Source organism: Perca fluviatilis, chromosome 16 (genome assembly GCF_010015445.1).
Source record: "Perca fluviatilis chromosome 16, GENO_Pfluv_1.0, whole genome shotgun sequence".
Lineage (NCBI taxonomy): Eukaryota > Metazoa > Chordata > Actinopteri > Perciformes > Percidae > Perca > Perca fluviatilis.
The window spans coordinates 16,211,226-16,231,275 of record NC_053127.1 but is presented as its reverse complement, the minus strand read 5'-3'; the positions used below and the strand labels follow the sequence as shown (position 1 = coordinate 16,231,275).

Here is a 20,050-nt window from a genome sequence, read left to right as displayed (position 1 = left end):
TATGGTAACTCAAAGAGCAAACCATTCTTATGTATTTATACAAATGTATTTATAACTCAGTAACGCTGGATACAGTTCAACATATCAAACACTTATTTAAACTCAAGTAGTACCATCTATGTTGTCTGTTGCAGATTGATAGCTTGCTACATATCTGTTATAAAGTCACATTATCGTGGGCTAGCTTAACTAACTAACGGTAATGTCACACAAAAATAGCTAAATGAGCAAAGTGCACATTTTTTATTTCTTTAGCGTTAGGTTTAATGACAAGTCCTGCAGTCTCTCCTTACTATGCAAAGCCAGCTAGCGGCAACGGTGGTTTGCTAACTCGTGCAAGAATTTGCCAGCAGATTCTAGCCCTCCATTGATGCCTGGCTAACCCACTGGCTAGCTGGCTAACGTAGCTAACGTTACGTAGCATGCAAGCTAAATGTCATTTCAATTCAACACTCACATTGGCTCCAGGAGTTTTGCTAGCCATGACTTCAAGGCTTCAACATTCTCTATGATCATCGTGAGAAAGACTATAATACTGTCTATAAAATGAAAGTGCGTTTCAACAACCCTGCTTTCATCGTCTATAAATTTAATAAGCTTTAAGGCCTTCTGTCTCTCTTCACTGGCAGGTCGGACAAAAGTGTTTACGGCATGGCAATACAAGTTGAGTTGTCGTAACGCAGGCCACTGACGACGGGCGTTATATATCGTGTAATTATTCAATAGCAATTCATTAAATTCATGTCAGCGGCTCTACGGTTGTGTATTGAGATATGTACGATTAACCAAATAATACTACATGAATAAAAGTCTTAGTTCACTAACGTTAGATATCTAACAAAATACTCCTGAAAAGTTCTTCGGACTACATTTCCCAGAAAACCATGCGATAAACTGATTGTGGGTGTCATCAGCCAGGCACCGGTGGCGTGGGTTTCCCTTGTCAAACTGGAAACTATTTCTACTGTTTCTTCTGTCTAAATAATAGCATAGTTATTGCTACTTGCTCGTAACTTGGGTTAAAAATGACGGTAGGTCCAATGCTCTATTTATCTACAGTTTATAATGGTTAATGCTGGTTTATAGGCAGTACGTTATGTCTCATTAACTTACTGTAGCTATTAGCTAAGTTAGCTAACATAAGCTAACGTTAGTTGTCGAGCCAACTGCAGAAATAGAATTGAAAAAATCTGATTTAGCTGGACCAGAGATTACAGCTGTTTTCTTTTTAAACACGTGTTGAACAGTTTTTCTATTTTCTATTCGTATATATTATATTTTCAGTGCTCTAAAGTTAACATTATCCTTAAAGTGTGTGTGTGTGTGTGTGTGTGTGTGTGTGTGTGTGTGTGTGTGTGTGTGTGTGTGTGTGTGTGTGTGTGTGTTTTCTTATGAAATATTATCTATTCAGTTCACTTGCAGCTATTACTGGGTTTTTCTCTAATTAACTATCATCTTGCTCGTCATTGTATTCCAGGAGCGGAAGGGAACAGCAAAGTTGGACTTTTTGAGAAAGATTGAGATAGAGATCCAGGAGAAATGGGAGAAGGAAAAGGCATTTGAACAAGATGCACCGACAACAGTTGGGGAAAGCACAAAGTAAGTATCTGCTATCACGAGGAAGGACCATGTGTTCTATTCCCAAAGAGTTACTCTTTCCCTCTATTGACACAGGTATAGTTCAATAAGCAGTTGTAAGGCCATCTATAAAGATAGCAATTCACATAGATTTCTGTACTCAGGAATGTCAGAGCTGGTTTTGCAGGTGTACTTCAATCACCTGATCTCTTTCTGATGCAACTATGTGCACCTAGTGTTCTTAACAGGTAGTAGGTATGTAATGTCTGTTGCTATGGAGAAAATAAAGAAAAAAGCTTGCCATGCAAGTGTGGGTGAAGCTCTGTGCTTAAGTCTTGTGGTGCAGTTAACATATGCATACACAAGGATGAGCCTTTGAAACTAATGGTTGCCCCATGTTATTTCCCAACTCACGGCACTTTGGTCGGAAAAAGATACCAACAATGAAATCCTTTTGGTTTCAAATACATATTTTGATCTACCGTTTTTTTCCCTTCCAGCAAAAACAAGTTCTTTGTGACCTTCCCCTACCCTTACATGAATGGCCGATTGCACCTCGGTCACACTTTCAGCTTGTCAAAGTGTGAGGTAAGTTTGCTTACAAATCGAGAAGAACACTGAGAATTTTTTTCAGTCTGCCCCTATGACAGACAATAAAGAAAATATGAAAATATTCAACGTATGATCATTGGTCTCTGACTCCCTGCTGTTCAACTTTTTTTTATTGTAGTTTGCTGTTGGTTACCAGTCTCTGAAAGGGAAGAAATGCCTCTTCCCATTTGGGCTGCACTGCACAGGAATGCCGATCAAAGTTAGTGTTGTTGTTGTTTTTCAGTCCATCTGTGTGTAGTTGCAATGACATACAGAGTTTGAGGTAATTTTAGGTATGATAATTATAAGCATTGCATTATATAATAATTTCATTCAACAAACACAATATGCAAGTAGTAACCAACTACATTATTTTCTTAACTTCCCTGCACAATTAAAGGAAACAAAAAACGACAAGTGGTATTAATTTAACCACTACTGCATGTTTACTGATATTTTACTCAATTGTAATTCATCCCTGTCTTCAACCCCCTCACACACACTGCCTTTTCCTTTTTTCTGGTATTCGTATAACCATATTGTATCCACCAGGCCTGTTCAGACAAGCTGAAGAGAGAGATGGAGCTGTATGGAAACCCTCCACAGTTTCCAGATGAGGAGGAAGAGGAGAAGGAGCAGCCAAAAACATCTGACGAAATTATCATCAAGGACAAAGCAAAGGGCAAGAAGGTCAGGAAAAATACAGACTTTAGTAAATGTTTTTGTCAGTAACAACTATGACTCGTTATCCTAAGTTTTGTGTTTGTGTAGCATTCCCAAAGGGTGTGTCAATTTACATTATTTTCATCTTTTTTTTTTCTTCTGTTAGAGTAAAGCAATGGCCAAATCCGGATCCGCCACTTTTCAGTGGGACATTATGAGGTCTTTGGGCCTGAATGACCAGGAGATTTCCAAGTTTGCCAATGCTGAACACTGGCTGGAGTACTTCCCTCCTCTGGCTGTCAGAGATCTCAAACTGATGGGAGTCAAGGTGACTAGTTGTAACTCTACCAAGCAACTGCCTTTTTTGTTTTGTTTATGTACCTATGGTCCTTTATGCTATGAAAATATGACAAGTAAATCTATGCTTTGATTTTACAGTTTTTTTAAGAATTAAGTACAATTTACTATTGATCCTTTTTGCAATGTCATGGGGCTAAATGATCTGAACATGTGTTAAGAGGTACACACACTAGAGTCACCTTTTTGTTTGATACCTACAATTCACTAGAATGTATTTGCCCTGAGTATAATTAAATCAGGTTATTAATTTTAGTCGATTGTGCCTAAATCTTGGTATCCTGTTATCACTTCACAGGTGGACTGGAGGCGTTCATTTATCACCACCGATGTGAACCCTTTTTATGACTCCTTTGTCAGGTGGCAGTTCATCACACTGAAGGAGAGAAAAAAGATCAAGTTTGGCAAAAGGTGAGATGATTTAGAGGTTTCCATATAACTGTAACTGTACCAATTAGGGAAGCCCCGATTGATCGACCGCTGGTCATTATGGGTGGGGTAAAAACAAGTGATCGGGCGCTCAGCATTAAATCTCTTCTAGCCGTCGATTAACTACTACACACATATAGTTAAACACTCTGCTGAGATCAACAACCGCGTGTCTGTGACTGCCTGTTCATGTGAAATGAAGTCCTCCAGCGGCCGCCACACACCCACCTTATTGGCCAGGAACTGCACGTGGTTGCTCAGGTGCGTGCATGCTACTACAAACAAAATAGTTAGGTATTGTACCTCCAGATTCATATAGGCATAATGTAAGCCCTCTAACAGCTGTTGCTAAAACATGTCAGCGGTGTGGAACTTCTACAAAGTGTGTGAGATTTTAAAACAACTAATTTTAATTTGGAGGGAGTCGTCACCCAGCGGAGCATGGTGAGTTTAAGCTCACAGCGAAGAGTGGAGAAAAAAAAAAAAAAAGGCTGAAAAAGTGGTAGATAGTAACACAAGCAACTATAACGAGTCGTTTTGGTGCCTACACTTAACTGTCGTCGCTGCATGATGCATGAATAATAAGAACAGTACAGCAGAGTTTGCAGTTTTGTGCACTGTAAGCTGTAGCAGGAAAAGTAAAGACCCGTTTTCCTGTTCAAAACCCTGCATATATGTGCTAATTTGTGGTGAAAAAGGAAGAAACTAACAACACTGACTGACGTGATTCTTATTCATAGGCCTACTATAGAGTCCCACACCATTATATAGCCGGTTACACTGCCACCTGGTGAAGATCCCAATGCAATACAAACAGGCAAACTGGCCCATACTTTAATACAGCTACTGTATATCAGCTGATATAACTAAACAAAACAACACAAACACAATCAGTATTGGCCCCCTATCAGCAGATATTGCTCACTGATGATCGACGATCTGTATCGGTGGCTAAAAACGTCGGGGCATCTCTAATGGCAATGTCCTTCTAGAAACATAGAGGAAAGTAGGAAGTGCGTACAATTATGCTATTTACATAGCTAGTAGAATAAATCAATAATCGGGTTATGGTCGGGTTAAGGTCACTATTCGGGTTTCTGAAACGATTGAGACTAACGGAACGTTACGGGGTACTGCAACAAGGTTACTCCCATGGCATTTGTAATCAATTGGCAATATCCCGGACGTTAACGGTGACGTACGGTTAGCGTCTGACGTAGCTACGGACAACCTTAAGACGCAATAACTTTTCGGTCACCTTCTTATAAATCTCACTATCTCGGTACTTTCTAACCCAACAACAAAAGACATTATATTCATGGTTTTCACCACACTAATAAAGAAATTGGTTTCCTCCTCGCCCCAAAAGTGTGGTGCTGTGCTGCGTCTCGCCATGTTTTACCTCTACTTCTTGTTTACTCGGTATACGCGCGCAGGTTTTCTGCATTGACATATATATAACTATATTATTATAGTATATAATTATTATTATTATTATTGTAACTATGTTTTCTGGCGCATACAAGAAGTTCCTCTACTCAAAAGACCAAGATTCCTTGCGAATAGAACATGCGCAGAACACAAATCAATGTTCCTTTTGATGGGGATATGCCGATACGCGTTTACATGACCAAAATTTCGGGTTAGAAAAGGGGTAACCCAGGTAGCATATTCAGGTTTTTGCCGGTGTTTACATGGCCGTGCGCGACCGGGTTATTGCTAATATTCCGGTTTTGAACGGGTTATTGGCTGCATGTAAACGTAGTCAGTGTCTTACACTTATCTTTGTTGCTGGCTCTGGATCAGTTCAACTGTCTTGCCTGAAACAATGTCCTGTACCAATGTCATATCTTTCCATGGGGTAAAAGCAAAGGAATATTTAAAATTAAGACATTAGTAGATAACTGATATTAAAGTTTGTCCTTTAGTCTCAGGCAGTTGCATTTGGCATTGCATATTTCTTTCAGTAATATATTCCTTCTCTGTAGGTATACCATCTACTCCCCCAAGGATGGACAACCATGCATGGACCATGACAGGCAGACAGGAGAGGTAAACTTGGCTCAATGAAATAATGTATTCGTTGTGAAAATACAGTGTGTGTGTGTGTGTGTGTGTGTGTGTGTGTGTGTGTGTGTGCAGTACAGGCCAAAAGTTTGGACACACCTTCTCATTCAATGCATTTCCTTTTTATTTTCATGACATCAAAACTATGAATGAACACAAATGGAATAATGTACTTAACAAAAAAGTGTGAAATAACTGAAAACATGTCTTATATTTTAGATTCTTCAAAGTAGCCACCCTTTGCTTTTTTATTAATAAGGGAAAAGATTCCACTAATTAACCCTGACAAGGCACACCTGTGAAGTGAAAACCATTTCAGGTGACTACCTCATGAAGCTCATTGAGAGAACACCAAGGGTTTGCAGCGCTATCAAAAAAAGCAAAGGGTGGCTACTTTGAAGAATCTAAAATACATGTTTTCAGTTTTATATATATATATATATATATATATATATATATATATATATATATATATATATATATATATATATATATATATATATATATATATATATATATATATATAGTGCCGCAAGTGATGCGCCCTTTGAACGTTTCGACCTTTTGCCACATTTCAGGCCTCAAACATAAAGATATAAAACTGTAATTTTTTGTGAAGAATCAACAACAAGTGGGTCCCAATTATGAAGTGGAACGAAATTCATTGGCTATTTCAAACTTTTTAACAAATAAAAACTGAAAAAGTGGGCGTGCAAAATTATTCAGCCCCTTTACTTTCAGTGCAGCAAACTCTCTCCAGAAGTTCAGTGAGGATCTCTGAATGATCCAATGTTGACCTAAATGACTAATGATGATAAATAGAATCCAGCTGTGTGTAATCAAGTCTCCGTATAAATGCACCTGCTCTGTGATAGTCTCAGAGGTCCGTTTAAAGCGCAGAAAGCATCATGAAGAACAAGGAACACACCAGGCAGGTCCGAGATACTGTTGCGGAGGTTTAAAGCCGGTTGGATACAAAAAGATTTCCCAAGCTTTAAACATCCCAAGGAGCACTGTGCAAGCGATAATATTGAAATGGAAGGAGTATCAGACCACTACAAATCTACGAAGACCCGGCCGTCCCTCTAAACTTTCAGCTCATACAATGAGAAGACTGATCCGAGATGCAGCCAAGAGGCCCATGATCACTCTGGATGAACTGCAGAGATCTACAGCTGAGGTGGGAGACTCTGTCCATAGGACAACAATCAGTCATATACTGCACAAATCTGGCCTTCATGGAAGAGTGGCAAGAAGAAAGCCATTTCTTAAAGATATCCATAAAAAGTGTCGTTTAAAGTTTGCCAAAAGCCACCTGGGAGACACACCAAACATGTGGAAGAAGGTGCTGTGGTCAGATGAAACCAAAATCGAACTTTTTGGCAACAATGCAAAACGTTATGTTTGGCGTAAAAGCAACACAGCTCATCACCCTGAACACACCATCCCCACTGTCAAACATGGTGGTGGCAGCATCATGGTTTGGGCCTGCTTTTCTTCAGCAGGGACAGGGAAGATGGTTAAAATTGATGGGAAGATGGATGGAGCCAAATACAGGACCATTCTGGAAGAAAACCTGATGGAGTCTGCAAAAGACCTGAGACTGGGACGGAGATTTGTCTTCCAACAAGACAATGATCCAAAACATAAAGCAAAATCTACAATGGAATGGTTCACAAATAAACATATCCAGGTGTTAGAATGGCCAAGTCAAAGTCCAGACCTGAATCCAATCTAGAATCTGTGGAAAGAACTGAAAACGGCTGTTCACAAACGCTCTCCATCCAACCTCACTGAGCTCGAGCTGTTTTGCAAGGAGGAATGGGCAAAAATGTCAGTCTCTCGATGTGCAAAACTGATAGAGACATACCCCAGCGACTTACAGCTGTAACTGCAGCAAAAGGTGGCGCTACAAAGTATTAACTTAAGGGGGCTGAATAATTTTGCCCCCCCAATATTTCAGTTTTTTATTTGTTTAAAAGGTTTGAAATATCCAATAAATTTCGTTCCACTTCATGATTGTGTCCCACTTGTTGTTGATTCTTCACAAAAAATTACAGTTTTATATCTTTATGTTTGAGGCCTGAAATGTGGCAAAAGGTCGAAAAGTTCAAGGGGGCCGAATACTTTCGCAAGGCACTGTGTGTATATATATATATATATATATATATATATATATATATATATATATTAGTGCTGTCAATGATAAAAAAAATGTAATCAAGTTAATCACAGTCATGGGCTTAATCACAATTAATCGCAAATTTAAAATACTAGGATTTACTTGTAAACATGCAGTGTTGAAATAAGTAAATACATGACAAACTGGTTTTAAAGAAACAAACTCTTCAGTTTTATATGGATGCCTCAACCATTAACATTTATTAAACAAGTGTTCAATAACTATCTTAATTTGTTGAGGCATCCATACTGTATATCATTGAGCTCCTAGGTGGTTATGATCAGTTGTGACTCCTACACAAAACATTACAAGGAACTGTGTTTACATTTTTTTAATTGTTCTTTGATGTACTGCAAATGTACCACACTTATTCACACCCAAAACACTTGACAGTAGAATCACTGGTGATTTTATCTGACTTACCTTTTTTGCTTATTCCTGCAGTTTACTGGGAATGTAGAAAATTCCACGTTGAATTTTGCAAATGTTTGTTTTACTGATGTTGGCACAGAAAGGAAAAACAATCAAATCCTTATAAAATAGTCTCTTACTTTGAATTGAAGTGGTTTGAGAACTGTATTTTGTTACTTTTCTCCCAGCTAGCATTTTTCTTTACCTGCAGGGAGTTGGACCCCAGGAGTATACTCTCATCAAGATGAAAATAGTTGAACCATACACAGCAAAATTCAAGTCCAAAGTCTTTTATAGCAGGTAACAAATTACACTGAACACTGTCCTGTCAACAGTACTTTATAGGAAGGATTCTATACCACAGACAAGTTTTACATGCACTTAAGTGTAATTATCATCTTGATAAACACCGTACTATTAACTCTTAATTTGAGAAAGAAGTAAGTGATAATGCTATCCTCTCCACAGTGCCATGAAAGGCAAAAACATCTTTCTGGTGGCTGCCACTCTGAGACCAGAGACCATGTTCGGTCAGACCAACTGCTGGGTGAGGCCCGACATGAAGTATGTTGCCTTTGAGACAACAAGCGGAGACATCTTCATCTGCACCAGTAGATCTGCCAGGAATATGTCATACCAGGGCTTCACCAGAGAGAATGGAGTGGTGTCAGTGGTCATGGAAATACTGGGCCAGGTACTAACTTTGTGTGATTCTTGCTTTCAGCTGCAAATAAATTCTAGTTCATTTTAGGCTTTCAAGACTTTAAATATGAGAGGTAAATCAATCAGCAGTATAAAGACAGTTGGAGGGGCTAGGTTTCATGGCTACGCTGCAAACAACCTGCAAAATGGATTACTTTAAATGTATTACTTCTGCTTTACCTTTTTCTTTTACCCAGAAATTAGTATGTCAGATTTTCCAAACAGGATCAGGCTTATGTATTTACAGTGTAAATCAAATCAGGCACTGTTTCACTCTCTCTTTCCAGGATATCCTTGGCTGTGCCCTGAGTGCTCCTCTAACCTCCTATAAGATCATCTATGCTCTGCCCATGCTCACCATCAAGGAGGACAAAGGTACAAGTCAAGAAGTTAGGACAACTAGCAGAGATACATTTATTCAGAGTTGTTGCGTTGATTTATTTATTCGTTTTTTTTAGTGTTTTTTAAAGGCAGAAATCTCTTGTATTTGTTTAAAGTGCTCATATTATGCTCATTTTCAGGTTCATAATTGTATTTAGAGATTATATCAGAATAGGTTTACATGGTTTAATTTAAAAAAAATATATATATTTTTGTCATGCATATAACTTTTCACCCTCTACGTTTTAGCTACAGAGGCATCTTACTTTTGTTCATTCTTTGTTGGGAGTCGCACATGCGCAGTAACTAGGTAAGCAATGCTAGCTAGTCAGTTGCACAGTATGAGGGCGTGTCACGCTAGCACGAGCATTATAACGTGTGTTACAAAGTGACGAGCGTTCATAAATGCTGGACTACAATAGAGCTGTTTGGAGCAGTTTGTGAAGAGTGTTTTCTGTTGGAGATGGTAAGTCCCTTTGGGGTGGACTTTGGGCTTTTTCATTTTGTAAACCTATAACATGCACAAAAAAGATATATAACACTAAAGGAAAGGGGAAAAGCCAAAAAGCATAATATGAGCACTTTAAAGCATCGCAGTAGGTTTTTTTTCCGGCGTTGCTTACAGCAGTCACAATATTGAGTGGGGACCCTTTACTTTCTTTTTTATGTGCCAACTTCAACTTCAGTTAAATGCATTTGACATTATATCTGTCTGTGTTTTAAAAAAAAAAAAAAAAAAAAAAAAGGATAATGTATTCCTGCTCTTATTGCTTTAGGTATCACTCTCGCAGAATATTATTCCACCTTGTCTTAGATATTCTTGGAGACGTTTACGGAAAAGTATTGGGGAGTCTCAAAATAGCAGGCCAAGGTCACCATAGAATTTATAAAGTGCTGTTCTATGATGTCAAAGGACTGGATTAATGGCTACGCTTTTGACCTGAGGGAGAACATTTGTAAACATATCAAATGGATCTAATTGCACACAGAGTGCCTCTGTTCTTTTAGAAGTCACTATTATCTGTTTTCTGGTCTGTGGTGCTTGAGGGGTTTGCTCCCATGTGGCCTCTTGATGAATCTTTGTAAAAAGCCTTAACCCTTGTGTTGTCTTCGGGTCAAATTTGACCCGTTTAAAAAAGAATACGTTGTATGGAACCCAGACAACATTCTTCGCAGGTAAAATTAATACTTCCATTGAATTTTGGTTGTTTTACTAAATTTTATAGTATTTGAAAAAAACATGTTTAAATGGTTTAAAACAGCATCCTGACTAAACGTTCACATAAACCAGTCTGTGATTTACTCAACATCCTATGATCTTAACTATTAGTCAAGTAGGTATATAGACCATGAATTTAAAAAGTGTCGAAAAAAAGTGACAAAAACGTTTAAAAAAAAGCGCAAAAAATATTTTTTTTTATTTTGACCCAGAAGGACAACAAGTTCATGGTGGATGGGAAGACAACACAAGGGTTAATTGGAATTTCGGGATGACTTAAAATGATCTGTGAAATCTCTTGTATGAAGTGTGTCCATTCTGGTGTGTCCATTCTGGTGGAGCAATAAGCGAGTGTGTCTGGGTCGACCTGTGACATTCATCAGTTACCAGATCATGTTTATTTGTTCTTCACATTTAGTTAGTTGCTACAGTGTAACTGCTCGGCAGTTAATGAAATGTGGGGGCAATGAGCAATAGCACTGAATGTGTATAATGTACATTACATGAGAAACCTACTACCTGGTGTGCATAAATACATTTTATGTGTTGGCCTCTTGCTTTGTCCACGGTTTCCTCAGGTACGGGGGTAGTTACCAGTGTGCCTTCTGATGCTCCCGATGACATTGCTGCTCTCAGAGACATCAAGAAAAAACAGGTGATGTTACAAACCTTTTAAAAATGTCTACTATGCTGCCTGCCATTCAGTAAGCCTTCATACCTCAAATTAAATCTGCTGCAGAGAAACACAGACAACAGAGCCCATCTGAAACATCAAATGCAATTTGGAAATTAAGATTTTGAAATGTTGATTTTGAAACAATGAAACAGATTGTCCTATGAAATTACAGTAGTCTACTGTATTATTTGCTTAAGTTCAGGTAGCCAAAACCAAACCCCTAGTTCTTCAGGATGAACCATTTAAAGATGCATCCATTGTTTAAGCATGCACTTAATTTTTGCATTTCGTTAATGTAGCTTTAAATGCTTGCATTTTCAAAAGGCTCTACGGGAGAAGTATGGAATCGAGGACAAAATGGTGTTGCCTTTTGAGCCGGTAAGCTGATCAGCAAATATCAGTTTGATTTTTGTCAGGTTGCATAGACTCAACCAATTCAAGTAAAAAAGACACGTGAGAACATATTGAGTTGCTTAATGGAGCCTTAATGTGTGTGTTATGTATATGTGTGTGCACATGTTAGGTCCCCATCATAGAGATTCCAGGCTATGGTAACCTATCTGCTCCTCTGGTGTGTGATGAGTTGAAGATCCAGAGCCAGAATGACAAGGAGAAGCTGGCTGAGGCCAAAGAGAAAGTTTACCTGAAGGGATTTTATGAAGGGGTGAGTCGACTTAGTGGTTAATAAGTTAAAAACAACTGCATAAGTCAGCAAAATGCAACCCCCTTTGTGGATTTAACTTTTGGTTTGCAGCTTGTGTGATATATCTCCACACTTTAAGGCTAGACTAAATTATTCCTTACTCCTTATTCCTGTCTCAGATCATGCTGGTCGATGGCTACAAGGGGCAGAAGGTCCAGGATGTCAAAAAACCCATCCAAAAGATGATGGTTGATAGGGTAAGACAATCTTTGTTTCTAATGCAAAAAAACAAAAAACAAAAAGTATATCTGGCACAACAACTTTTAATTGTGACTTTATCTTGGATTGTTTGGTGTTCCTTATGTCTGTGCACTGTTACATAGTATTTCAGAGGTGTGCCATGTGCACACATATGCCATGTTTGTTAGATGTTTGATCTGTATTTACTATTTACCTGTAATGATGTTGGCACTGTACTAATGTATTACAGGGTGACGCCATGATCTACATGGAACCAGAAAAGCAGGTCATGTCGCGTTCAGCCGATGAGTGTGTGGTGGCTCTCTGTGACCAGTGGTGAGTGCCAAGTGAACACTAAAGTCTTTATACTATAAAGCCTAAAGTGTGTTCATTTGTAACAGAAAATGATTTGCCCTAAGTGGATCTGAAGCTGCATGGTAGTGTGATAGAAACTAGGGGAATTTAAGTGAATAATCTTTTTTTTTTCTTTTTTTTTATAGTTTTTTGTTAAATGGGTTCATGCTGTGAAACTTTTAATAAATTATGACCAAGATGATTGGAGATGGTCTGTATTTTTAAGCGTAGTATAGGGCTGCACAATATGAGGAAAATATGTGATATGCTGTAATGTTAATAATAAAGTGTAACTCGCTTCTATATTTCTGCTGCTTTCAGTATTCTGCTTAAATACAACAGATTGTTGGTTGAATTTAAACCATAAAATAAATAAAAGGAAAAAATTTCCAACATTCTTCTATTGAACAAATTGAACATTGAATTGAATATAAACAACGCCACCAAAAACAGTTACATTTTAAAGTGCAGTTTTCTACTGATATTTATTTTTCAACTAACTCACTCTGAGTGTCTATTGTGATATGTCGCAGCCTTTTGCGAGGTGTATATTGTGGCAGTTGATATTGTGAGGATGATTTAAAAAAATATATATATATATATTTTGCAGCCCTATTGTAAAATATCTCATGCCCTTTGGGCTTTCTTTGGTTAGCAGATTAGCAGCATGCTAATGCTATGTGTCTTTCAGGTATTTGGACTATGGGGATGCAGAGTGGAAACAGCAGGCCAATGAAGTCCTCAAGTCTTTGGAAACGTAAGACACTGACCTCTGACGTATCCAATTCCCTTCCCTGTCATATTTTGCTTTCTGCAGTATTTTTTTCTGTGCTTTTGGGGCCTACTGTGAAGGTCTAGACAATATAGAATGGAGTGTAGAAAATGCATTTAATTTATGTATTGTCTGTTACTATCATGCTGAAAACAAATCTGATTACAAAGTCTACATCCACTTCCTGTGATTTAATGATCTCTATTTTGCACCACACTACACAGATTTTGTGAAGAGACCAGGAGGAACTTTGAGGCAACTTTGGCCTGGCTACAGGAGCATGCCTGCTCTCGTACCTACGGACTTGGTGAGCATTTGCCTCTATGGTTTGTGTGTATGAATGAGTGTCAGGACTGCAGTAACTGGTAATGTAGGTGACCTATACAACTCTGTTGCTTCTATCATTGCTGTGTATTTTAAAGGTAATATTGTTTCTTGTATTAAGATTAAATGTACCACCCTGCCAAAGATGAACAGGACTTAAAGTTTTTTAAACTAGTATAGTATGGCTGATGTTTTTGGTCTATAGATGGAGACAGAGGACTGATAATGAAGCACCTAGCAACAGTCTGCCTTTCTGTTTATACAAGAATGGATGCAGATTGAGAGCCAGCTGGCATACAGTACAGGCCAGTGCAGTACAGTCTAGGTCTGTTGTCGACTTTTACTGTAGAAATCTCTCCACACATTTTCAGAATATGAAGCACAAGTTTCACCAACCAGCATACCAGACATTCTGGTATGCTACCTGCAGGTTGTGCAAATTTCTTTCACTTCTGTCTCACTTGTGGAAGCAAAACATACTTTTAATATTTTCACTATTTTCCTTAACAAACTAACTAAAATAGTTATACACTGAAAACTCAAAAGTATATATGCAAATTAAGTTTGTATTTAAAGTATAAGTGATCACAGAGAAAATTAGTTTATAGATCGTTTTGATTGCAGAGAAACCCATAAGCCATAGACAGATTGTACCCCAGTCACAAAGTATATACACCTATGGTTATTAATAATAATTTAAAAAATATGTGTAATTATTTGTGTGAGATATTGTTTATTCTCTTAAATTCAAATTAATGGAAAAAAGTGTGCTAGAGTAGTTGCTTTTATTTTTCATTCATATTAACATTTCATATTTAATGTTGATCAGATCTCATATTTATGGAGCTACTGGTACTACTCAGGCTTGCAGTAATTTTGTTAAATTTGAGGAAAAGCAGCAAATCAGCGAGTGAAGAAAAAAAAGTTAGTGGTGTCTGTCAAAGCAGCAGGTTAGCCACTTGTGGTTTGGTTGAGTTTAGTTTATTGAACAATACAAGATTTACATCTCTGCTTTTTTCCCCCAAGGATAACACAATGAAGCCAAGGACTTCTTCCATTGCTTTAGTGTTTTTCTTGGCAGCAGAATGTAACCAGATTGACAAGATGGCAACTGCAACAAAAGATTGTGTCAGCTCAGAGGAGACAACAATTGTCTTTCTTAATCATTGTGTGTGTGTGTGTGTGTGTGTGTGTGTGTGTGTGTGTGTGTGTGTGTGTGTGTGTGTGTGTGTGTGTGTGTGTGTGTGTGTGTGTGTGTGTGTGTGTGTGTGTGTGTGTGTGTGTGTGTGTGTGTGTGTGTGTGTGTGTGTGTGTGTGTGTGCCTGCCTGCCTGCCTGCCTCCTGGTTACTATAGGAACACGGCTGCCTTGGGACGAGCAGTGGCTGATTGAGTCACTATCGGACTCCACAATCTACATGGCTTACTACACTGTAGCCCACCTCCTCCAGGGAGGTGTGCTCAACGGACAGGGAGCCTCACCACTGGGCATTAAGTATGGACACAATACACACACACGCTCCCTAGAATAAACAAGGATTAAACCCTAACTGATTCACTCTGTCTCCTCTCCTTCTCTTGTCCTTGTCTTTCTGCCTTCAAACAACCATAGACGTGGTTCACCTGAGGGAGAAAAGACTCCAATTTAAAAACAAAATGTAATCATTTCAAATGAGAGGTGTTGCTTTTCAGACAAAGTCAATTTGTTGCTTGGGAAATTAAACAAATAAATTAAACGTCTACTCAATGACAAATGATGCATTTCAGAAACAGTTTAGAAAAATCAATTCATAGCTCAATGTTCATTTACAGTAAGTATCCTCAAATCTCTTCCCCAGGACTAAGATAAAATGGCAAAGAGAAGTGAAACACACTCTCATATGCTGCATTTAATTACTTCTCTTCTACCTTGCTTTAACCCAATACATCCATCGTTCTACCCTTGACCATTCTTGTCTTTTTTTCTTTTTCTTTTCTCCCACAGGCCGGAGCAGATGACCAAAGAGGTGTGGGACTTCATCTTCTTTAAGACGTCTCCCTTCCCCAAGACAGACATCCCTAAAGAGCGTCTACAGAGGCTGAGGAGGGAGTTTGAGTACTGGTACCCTGTGGACGTCCGTGTGTCTGGCAAAGACCTGGTGCCCAACCACCTGTCTTACTTCCTCTACAACCATGTGGCTATGTGGCCCAAAGACAAGTGAGTGTGCCTGCTTGATTGACCAGTACAAAGAGTAGGAGCGAATGAATGAGGATTAAAAGGCAGGTGTTTTAATTCATAGCATCCAGGTGATTTACGATCAAGTTATTGCATTAACCATTTATGTGATTAATTGATATGTGATTGATGATAATGATTTTAAACATATCCCCCAGGCTAAATTTGTTCTGCTGTGGAAATAGTAATGGATTTAAAAGGTTTTATAGTGTTACGTTTGATTTTATATTAGGGTTTACTTGATTATTATGATGATGATGATGAAGACGACACTAATGAGAACATTCTCTTTCGTCTACAGTGGGAAGTGGCCACAAGCAGTTCGAGCCAACGGACATCTGCTCCTTAACTCTGAAAAGGTGTGTCAAATACTATTCTGAATACATTTCAATGAATCTCTTATGTTGATACTAAGGTTATAATCTCAGGAGAAAAGGTCTGGTTCCATCTGATGTGGTCGTTTGTCTGGTTTATTTGAACATTAAATAACAATATTAACCTTGTTATATTTTACAGAAAACCTTTGTATTTAAACACTTCTCTTTGTATGTGCCAGTAATTAGATAAAGTGTTTGATGCTGTTAAGAATTTTAATTACTCTATGTGCTGTTGACTTGTTTTTCTTTTTTCCTTTTTTTTTTTTTAAAACACAGACAGTCTGCTGTTCAATGGTTTTATTTCACTAAGCTTTATAATGAACTTGTGTGGGTGTGCATGCTTGAAAGAGTCAGGCTGCTAACATCTGTTTTTTCAATTCACCAGATGTCCAAATCAACTGGAAACTTCCTTACTCTCTGCCAAGCCATTGACAAGTTCTCAGCAGACGGTACACTCAATTTCTTCTTGATTTATCTCCCTCCTGTGTTATGTTTCTGATCCTTTTCGCTCTTATCTCGGTCATGTTTTATTTAAACGTGGGAGACAAAACTCATCAGGTGTATGTTTCGAACAGATTACAAAGTCTTTTCATAGTAAATGGGCCATTACACTTATTATACATAATGGAATAATTATACATCCTTTATCCTGTGCTGAAGATAATTAGAAAACGCCCCATCTTCATAAGATAGCTGAGGTGTTGATATTGGGTGCTATGAGCTATTGGGTATACACTGGATGGATCACTTATACTGCTCTGTTAGTAATTAGTTTCTGTATAATAATGTATGCTTAAATCAAAGTGTACCCAGCAATGCAGTGTATATTCACCATGAGCTCTCTGTCAGAAACAACTAATTTGAGGTACAGCAGCTTCATGATATCATTGCAATAGAAGTGTTCTTATCACTTGTGTCAGATTTGCTTGATCGCCTTTCCAAAAAAGCAGTACCGCCTTTTGGTCTCTCCACAGGGCAACAAGATACTGAGGAAAGAAGAAAAGTATAGACTCTAAATTAAATATTTATAGGAACTTGAGAGGAAGATTTTCACTAAGGAGTAGTGAGACCAAGAATGACTTGATGTACAGTGGCTGAATGTGTTTCTGAAAGTGTAATTTAAAACAAAAGCCATATGTTCGGGGGGTCCTTTGAGGCATAATTAATATATATAATCCATTTTGGAAAATTTAAGCATTGTGTTGTTCATCTCCATATGTTTATTTGTTTTTCTGTCTGTTTTCCAACTATTGTTTTCTGATTTTTTTCATCTATACCTGGTAGGGACATGGGTTAACCCTTGTATCCCTCCTGCCCTCAGTATACCTCAAGATTGGCCGATCCATCCTTTTCGTTTGTTGTTGGTTATTATATCTACCCTCCGTATTCTTTATGTTCTGAACGAGCTGAATAATAGATAGATGTGTCTGGTGTATCTGTAGAAGCTGTCCTGCTGTGGGATGAAATGACAGCCGATAGATGAAGGAAAGTTGAATTCCTGTCTAAGAGCTTGAGGGGTGATATCTGCTGGGTATTTAAAGTTTTCTAGACTGGAGATTTCCACAAAGCCTCAGAACTTGACCTGGTTGTCTAAATATTTTGAAGAAGAGAAATGAAGTGCTAGGTTTAGTGTTTACCGATTGAGGGTATAGTTGGATATTTGGATGTTTTTGCGCTGAAAAATTAACTACAAATCACCTTCCCACATGTTATATTGCACCTGTTCTGTCTTCCTGCTGTTTTAACACACCTATAAATTTCCTCTCCCAGGTATGCGTCTGGCTCTCGCCGATGCTGGGGACACAGTGGAGGACGCCAACTTTGTAGAGACTATGGCTGACGCTGGCATCCTACGCCTCTACACCTGGGTGGAGTGGGTGAAGGAGATGATTGCCAACCAGAACAACCTGAGGACAGGACCTGCAGACACTTTCAACGATCGGGTCTTTGCCAGGTAGATGCAGGAATTCATATAAGACAGGGTGGTATCGCTGGTACAAAGATATACAGTATAGCTCTCATAAATTATTTAGGATACCACATTAAACAAGGCCCTGTACGTGGGTTTTGAGATCAAGGAGACAGGGAATACAAAGCTGAATTTTATTTGTGATAACTCCCTATCCTTGAACAACGGAGTCTTGTCAGTGGATGTAGGAATAGATATGAGAAGCATGAATTTGTAGTTAAATTGATAACGAGGATTTTGAGCCTGAAATAATGATTTAAATTTTTCTTTTTTTATTAATTGATAAATTATTAAGTCTTTGAAGTGAAAAACCCAAAGCTGTTTATTTACTATTGAAATGAGGTGGGGAAATGCTGCAATTGCCCACATTGGTGAAACTGAAACATACAAATGTTTGGAATTCAAAATATCAATTAAGAGATTCTTCTATTATTAAAATTGTTTTTATTTTTTAATTAACTACTCACTGGGTCTACAAATCATTTCAGCTCTAGTCTATATTGAGCAGAAATAAGAGAGATTAATTTGATTAAGATGTTCTATTACAGTGTATTTTGTGACCTTAGGTGAATTGAGTTTTTTTTTTTTTTTAAGGTAAAAAATAGGATATTCTGTGTGGCCAGTTGGCACTCAAAGGCAAAAAAACTAGACAAGTAGAAGTAAGCCATTCCTTCAGAGTTTGTATGGTTCCCCTTAAGTGTGATTTATGCTTCTGTGTTTAATCAACGCCGTGGCTACGTACGTAGGTACATGGTACGTGGCCCTGTAACCTGACATGCACCTCTCGAAAAATTTAACTACACGTCGCAGTGACGCACGTCTCTCAGCTGTGGCTTGGTAGCGTTGAATTTCCCCCTACTCATTTCCTGGTTCTCCTTCTCCATAAACAACATGAAATCAAGGAGAGGGTTAACTTCCTGCTACAGATTTCCCACCTTGGTCAGAAAGCACAGGGGATACACTTTGTTTCTCTCACTATACCGCTAGAGTTAATAATCACAGTCACTCTCTCACTCGCTCTACCACACACTCCCCCCACACACACACACACACACACACACACACACACACACACACCCCGCCCTGCTATTCTCTTAAAGAGATCGACACACACACCAAAAGTATAAACTTCAGGCCACTTAACGTAGGCTACGGCGAAAGCTCTGCGTGGAGCAGGAACATAAATCACACTTTAGGGTGTAATAATGTATCTTATCCCAATCACCATGTCACTCTGCAATTACATAACTGCAAAAATTGTGCGATTTGAGTAAACAAAAAGGTGTGCTGTGCGCGTGACACTCTAGTCTCTGTGTGCATTGCAGTCTCCACGCTGTATCACCCTTCACTTTACTGACAGTATTAACAACAGATGAAGCCACTGTGTCTTTAGAAGCTTGGTGTTTTTACTGTTCACTGTTAACTCACGTTACATCGTCTTTGCTATCTCTTTCTCCTCTCGCTTTTTTCCTCACACAGCAGCTACAGTCGCTAAGTCCGACACCACTGACAGTCACTCTCCTCGCTTCACCACTCGCACACCGATGTCACTCACTCAGCGCCCCATGTCGCCTTTACTAATGCCTGATTTATGGTTCTGTGTTTAATCAACGTTGAATCTGCCCTCTGAATTGCGCAACCCTCGTAACAACGTAAAAATGTCTATTTTGAAAAGATAGCTTTTTGTTATTAAGTTAGTTAAAAAAAATTGTTTATGTATTTTATTTATGTATGTATTTTTCGTTTAACTTTGTATGTTCAAGTTGAGAAATACACATTTCAAAATATTAGTATTTGGTGCATTTCCTTGATAATCAAGCAAGTAGACTCGTGATAACATTATATCGTAATCACAGCATTGTAAATCGCTATATGACTTTTTCTCCAAATTGTGCAGCCCTA

General features: G+C 38.4%; 2 protein-coding genes across 4 annotated transcripts in view; one reads left to right on the top strand and one right to left on the bottom strand.

Moving 5' to 3' along the window:
* rbm27 (RNA binding motif protein 27) overlaps positions 1 to 652 on the bottom strand; it is a 20,198-nt gene extending 19,546 nt beyond the window's left edge. For 2 of the 3 annotated variants that reach the window (XM_039776980.1, XM_039776981.1), the window contains exon 1: positions 458 to 629. In XM_039776980.1, coding sequence (XP_039632914.1) covers positions 458 to 516 — 59 coding nt within the window. In that variant the 5' untranslated portion in view covers positions 517 to 629. Of the gene's footprint in view, positions 1 to 457 lie in introns of all 3 variants that reach the window. The other variant, XM_039776982.1, reaches the window with a different exon arrangement.
* A 233-nt stretch (positions 653 to 885) lies between these two features.
* lars1b (leucyl-tRNA synthetase 1b) overlaps positions 886 to 20,050 on the top strand; it is a 28,529-nt gene continuing 9,364 nt past the window's right edge. The window contains exons 1-23 of the mRNA XM_039776979.1: positions 886 to 1,031; positions 1,478 to 1,599; positions 2,079 to 2,166; positions 2,309 to 2,389; positions 2,722 to 2,859; positions 2,999 to 3,160; positions 3,488 to 3,600; positions 5,607 to 5,670; positions 8,490 to 8,578; positions 8,747 to 8,972; positions 9,268 to 9,355; positions 11,159 to 11,235; positions 11,581 to 11,634; positions 11,780 to 11,920; positions 12,079 to 12,156; positions 12,390 to 12,475; positions 13,185 to 13,250; positions 13,490 to 13,572; positions 14,944 to 15,082; positions 15,572 to 15,784; positions 16,104 to 16,161; positions 16,565 to 16,628; positions 17,950 to 18,133. Coding sequence (XP_039632913.1) covers positions 1,026 to 1,031; positions 1,478 to 1,599; positions 2,079 to 2,166; positions 2,309 to 2,389; positions 2,722 to 2,859; positions 2,999 to 3,160; positions 3,488 to 3,600; positions 5,607 to 5,670; positions 8,490 to 8,578; positions 8,747 to 8,972; positions 9,268 to 9,355; positions 11,159 to 11,235; positions 11,581 to 11,634; positions 11,780 to 11,920; positions 12,079 to 12,156; positions 12,390 to 12,475; positions 13,185 to 13,250; positions 13,490 to 13,572; positions 14,944 to 15,082; positions 15,572 to 15,784; positions 16,104 to 16,161; positions 16,565 to 16,628; positions 17,950 to 18,133 — 2,420 coding nt within the window. The 5' untranslated portion in view covers positions 886 to 1,025. The remainder of the gene's footprint in view (positions 1,032 to 1,477; positions 1,600 to 2,078; positions 2,167 to 2,308; positions 2,390 to 2,721; positions 2,860 to 2,998; positions 3,161 to 3,487; positions 3,601 to 5,606; positions 5,671 to 8,489; positions 8,579 to 8,746; positions 8,973 to 9,267; positions 9,356 to 11,158; positions 11,236 to 11,580; positions 11,635 to 11,779; positions 11,921 to 12,078; positions 12,157 to 12,389; positions 12,476 to 13,184; positions 13,251 to 13,489; positions 13,573 to 14,943; positions 15,083 to 15,571; positions 15,785 to 16,103; positions 16,162 to 16,564; positions 16,629 to 17,949; positions 18,134 to 20,050) is intronic.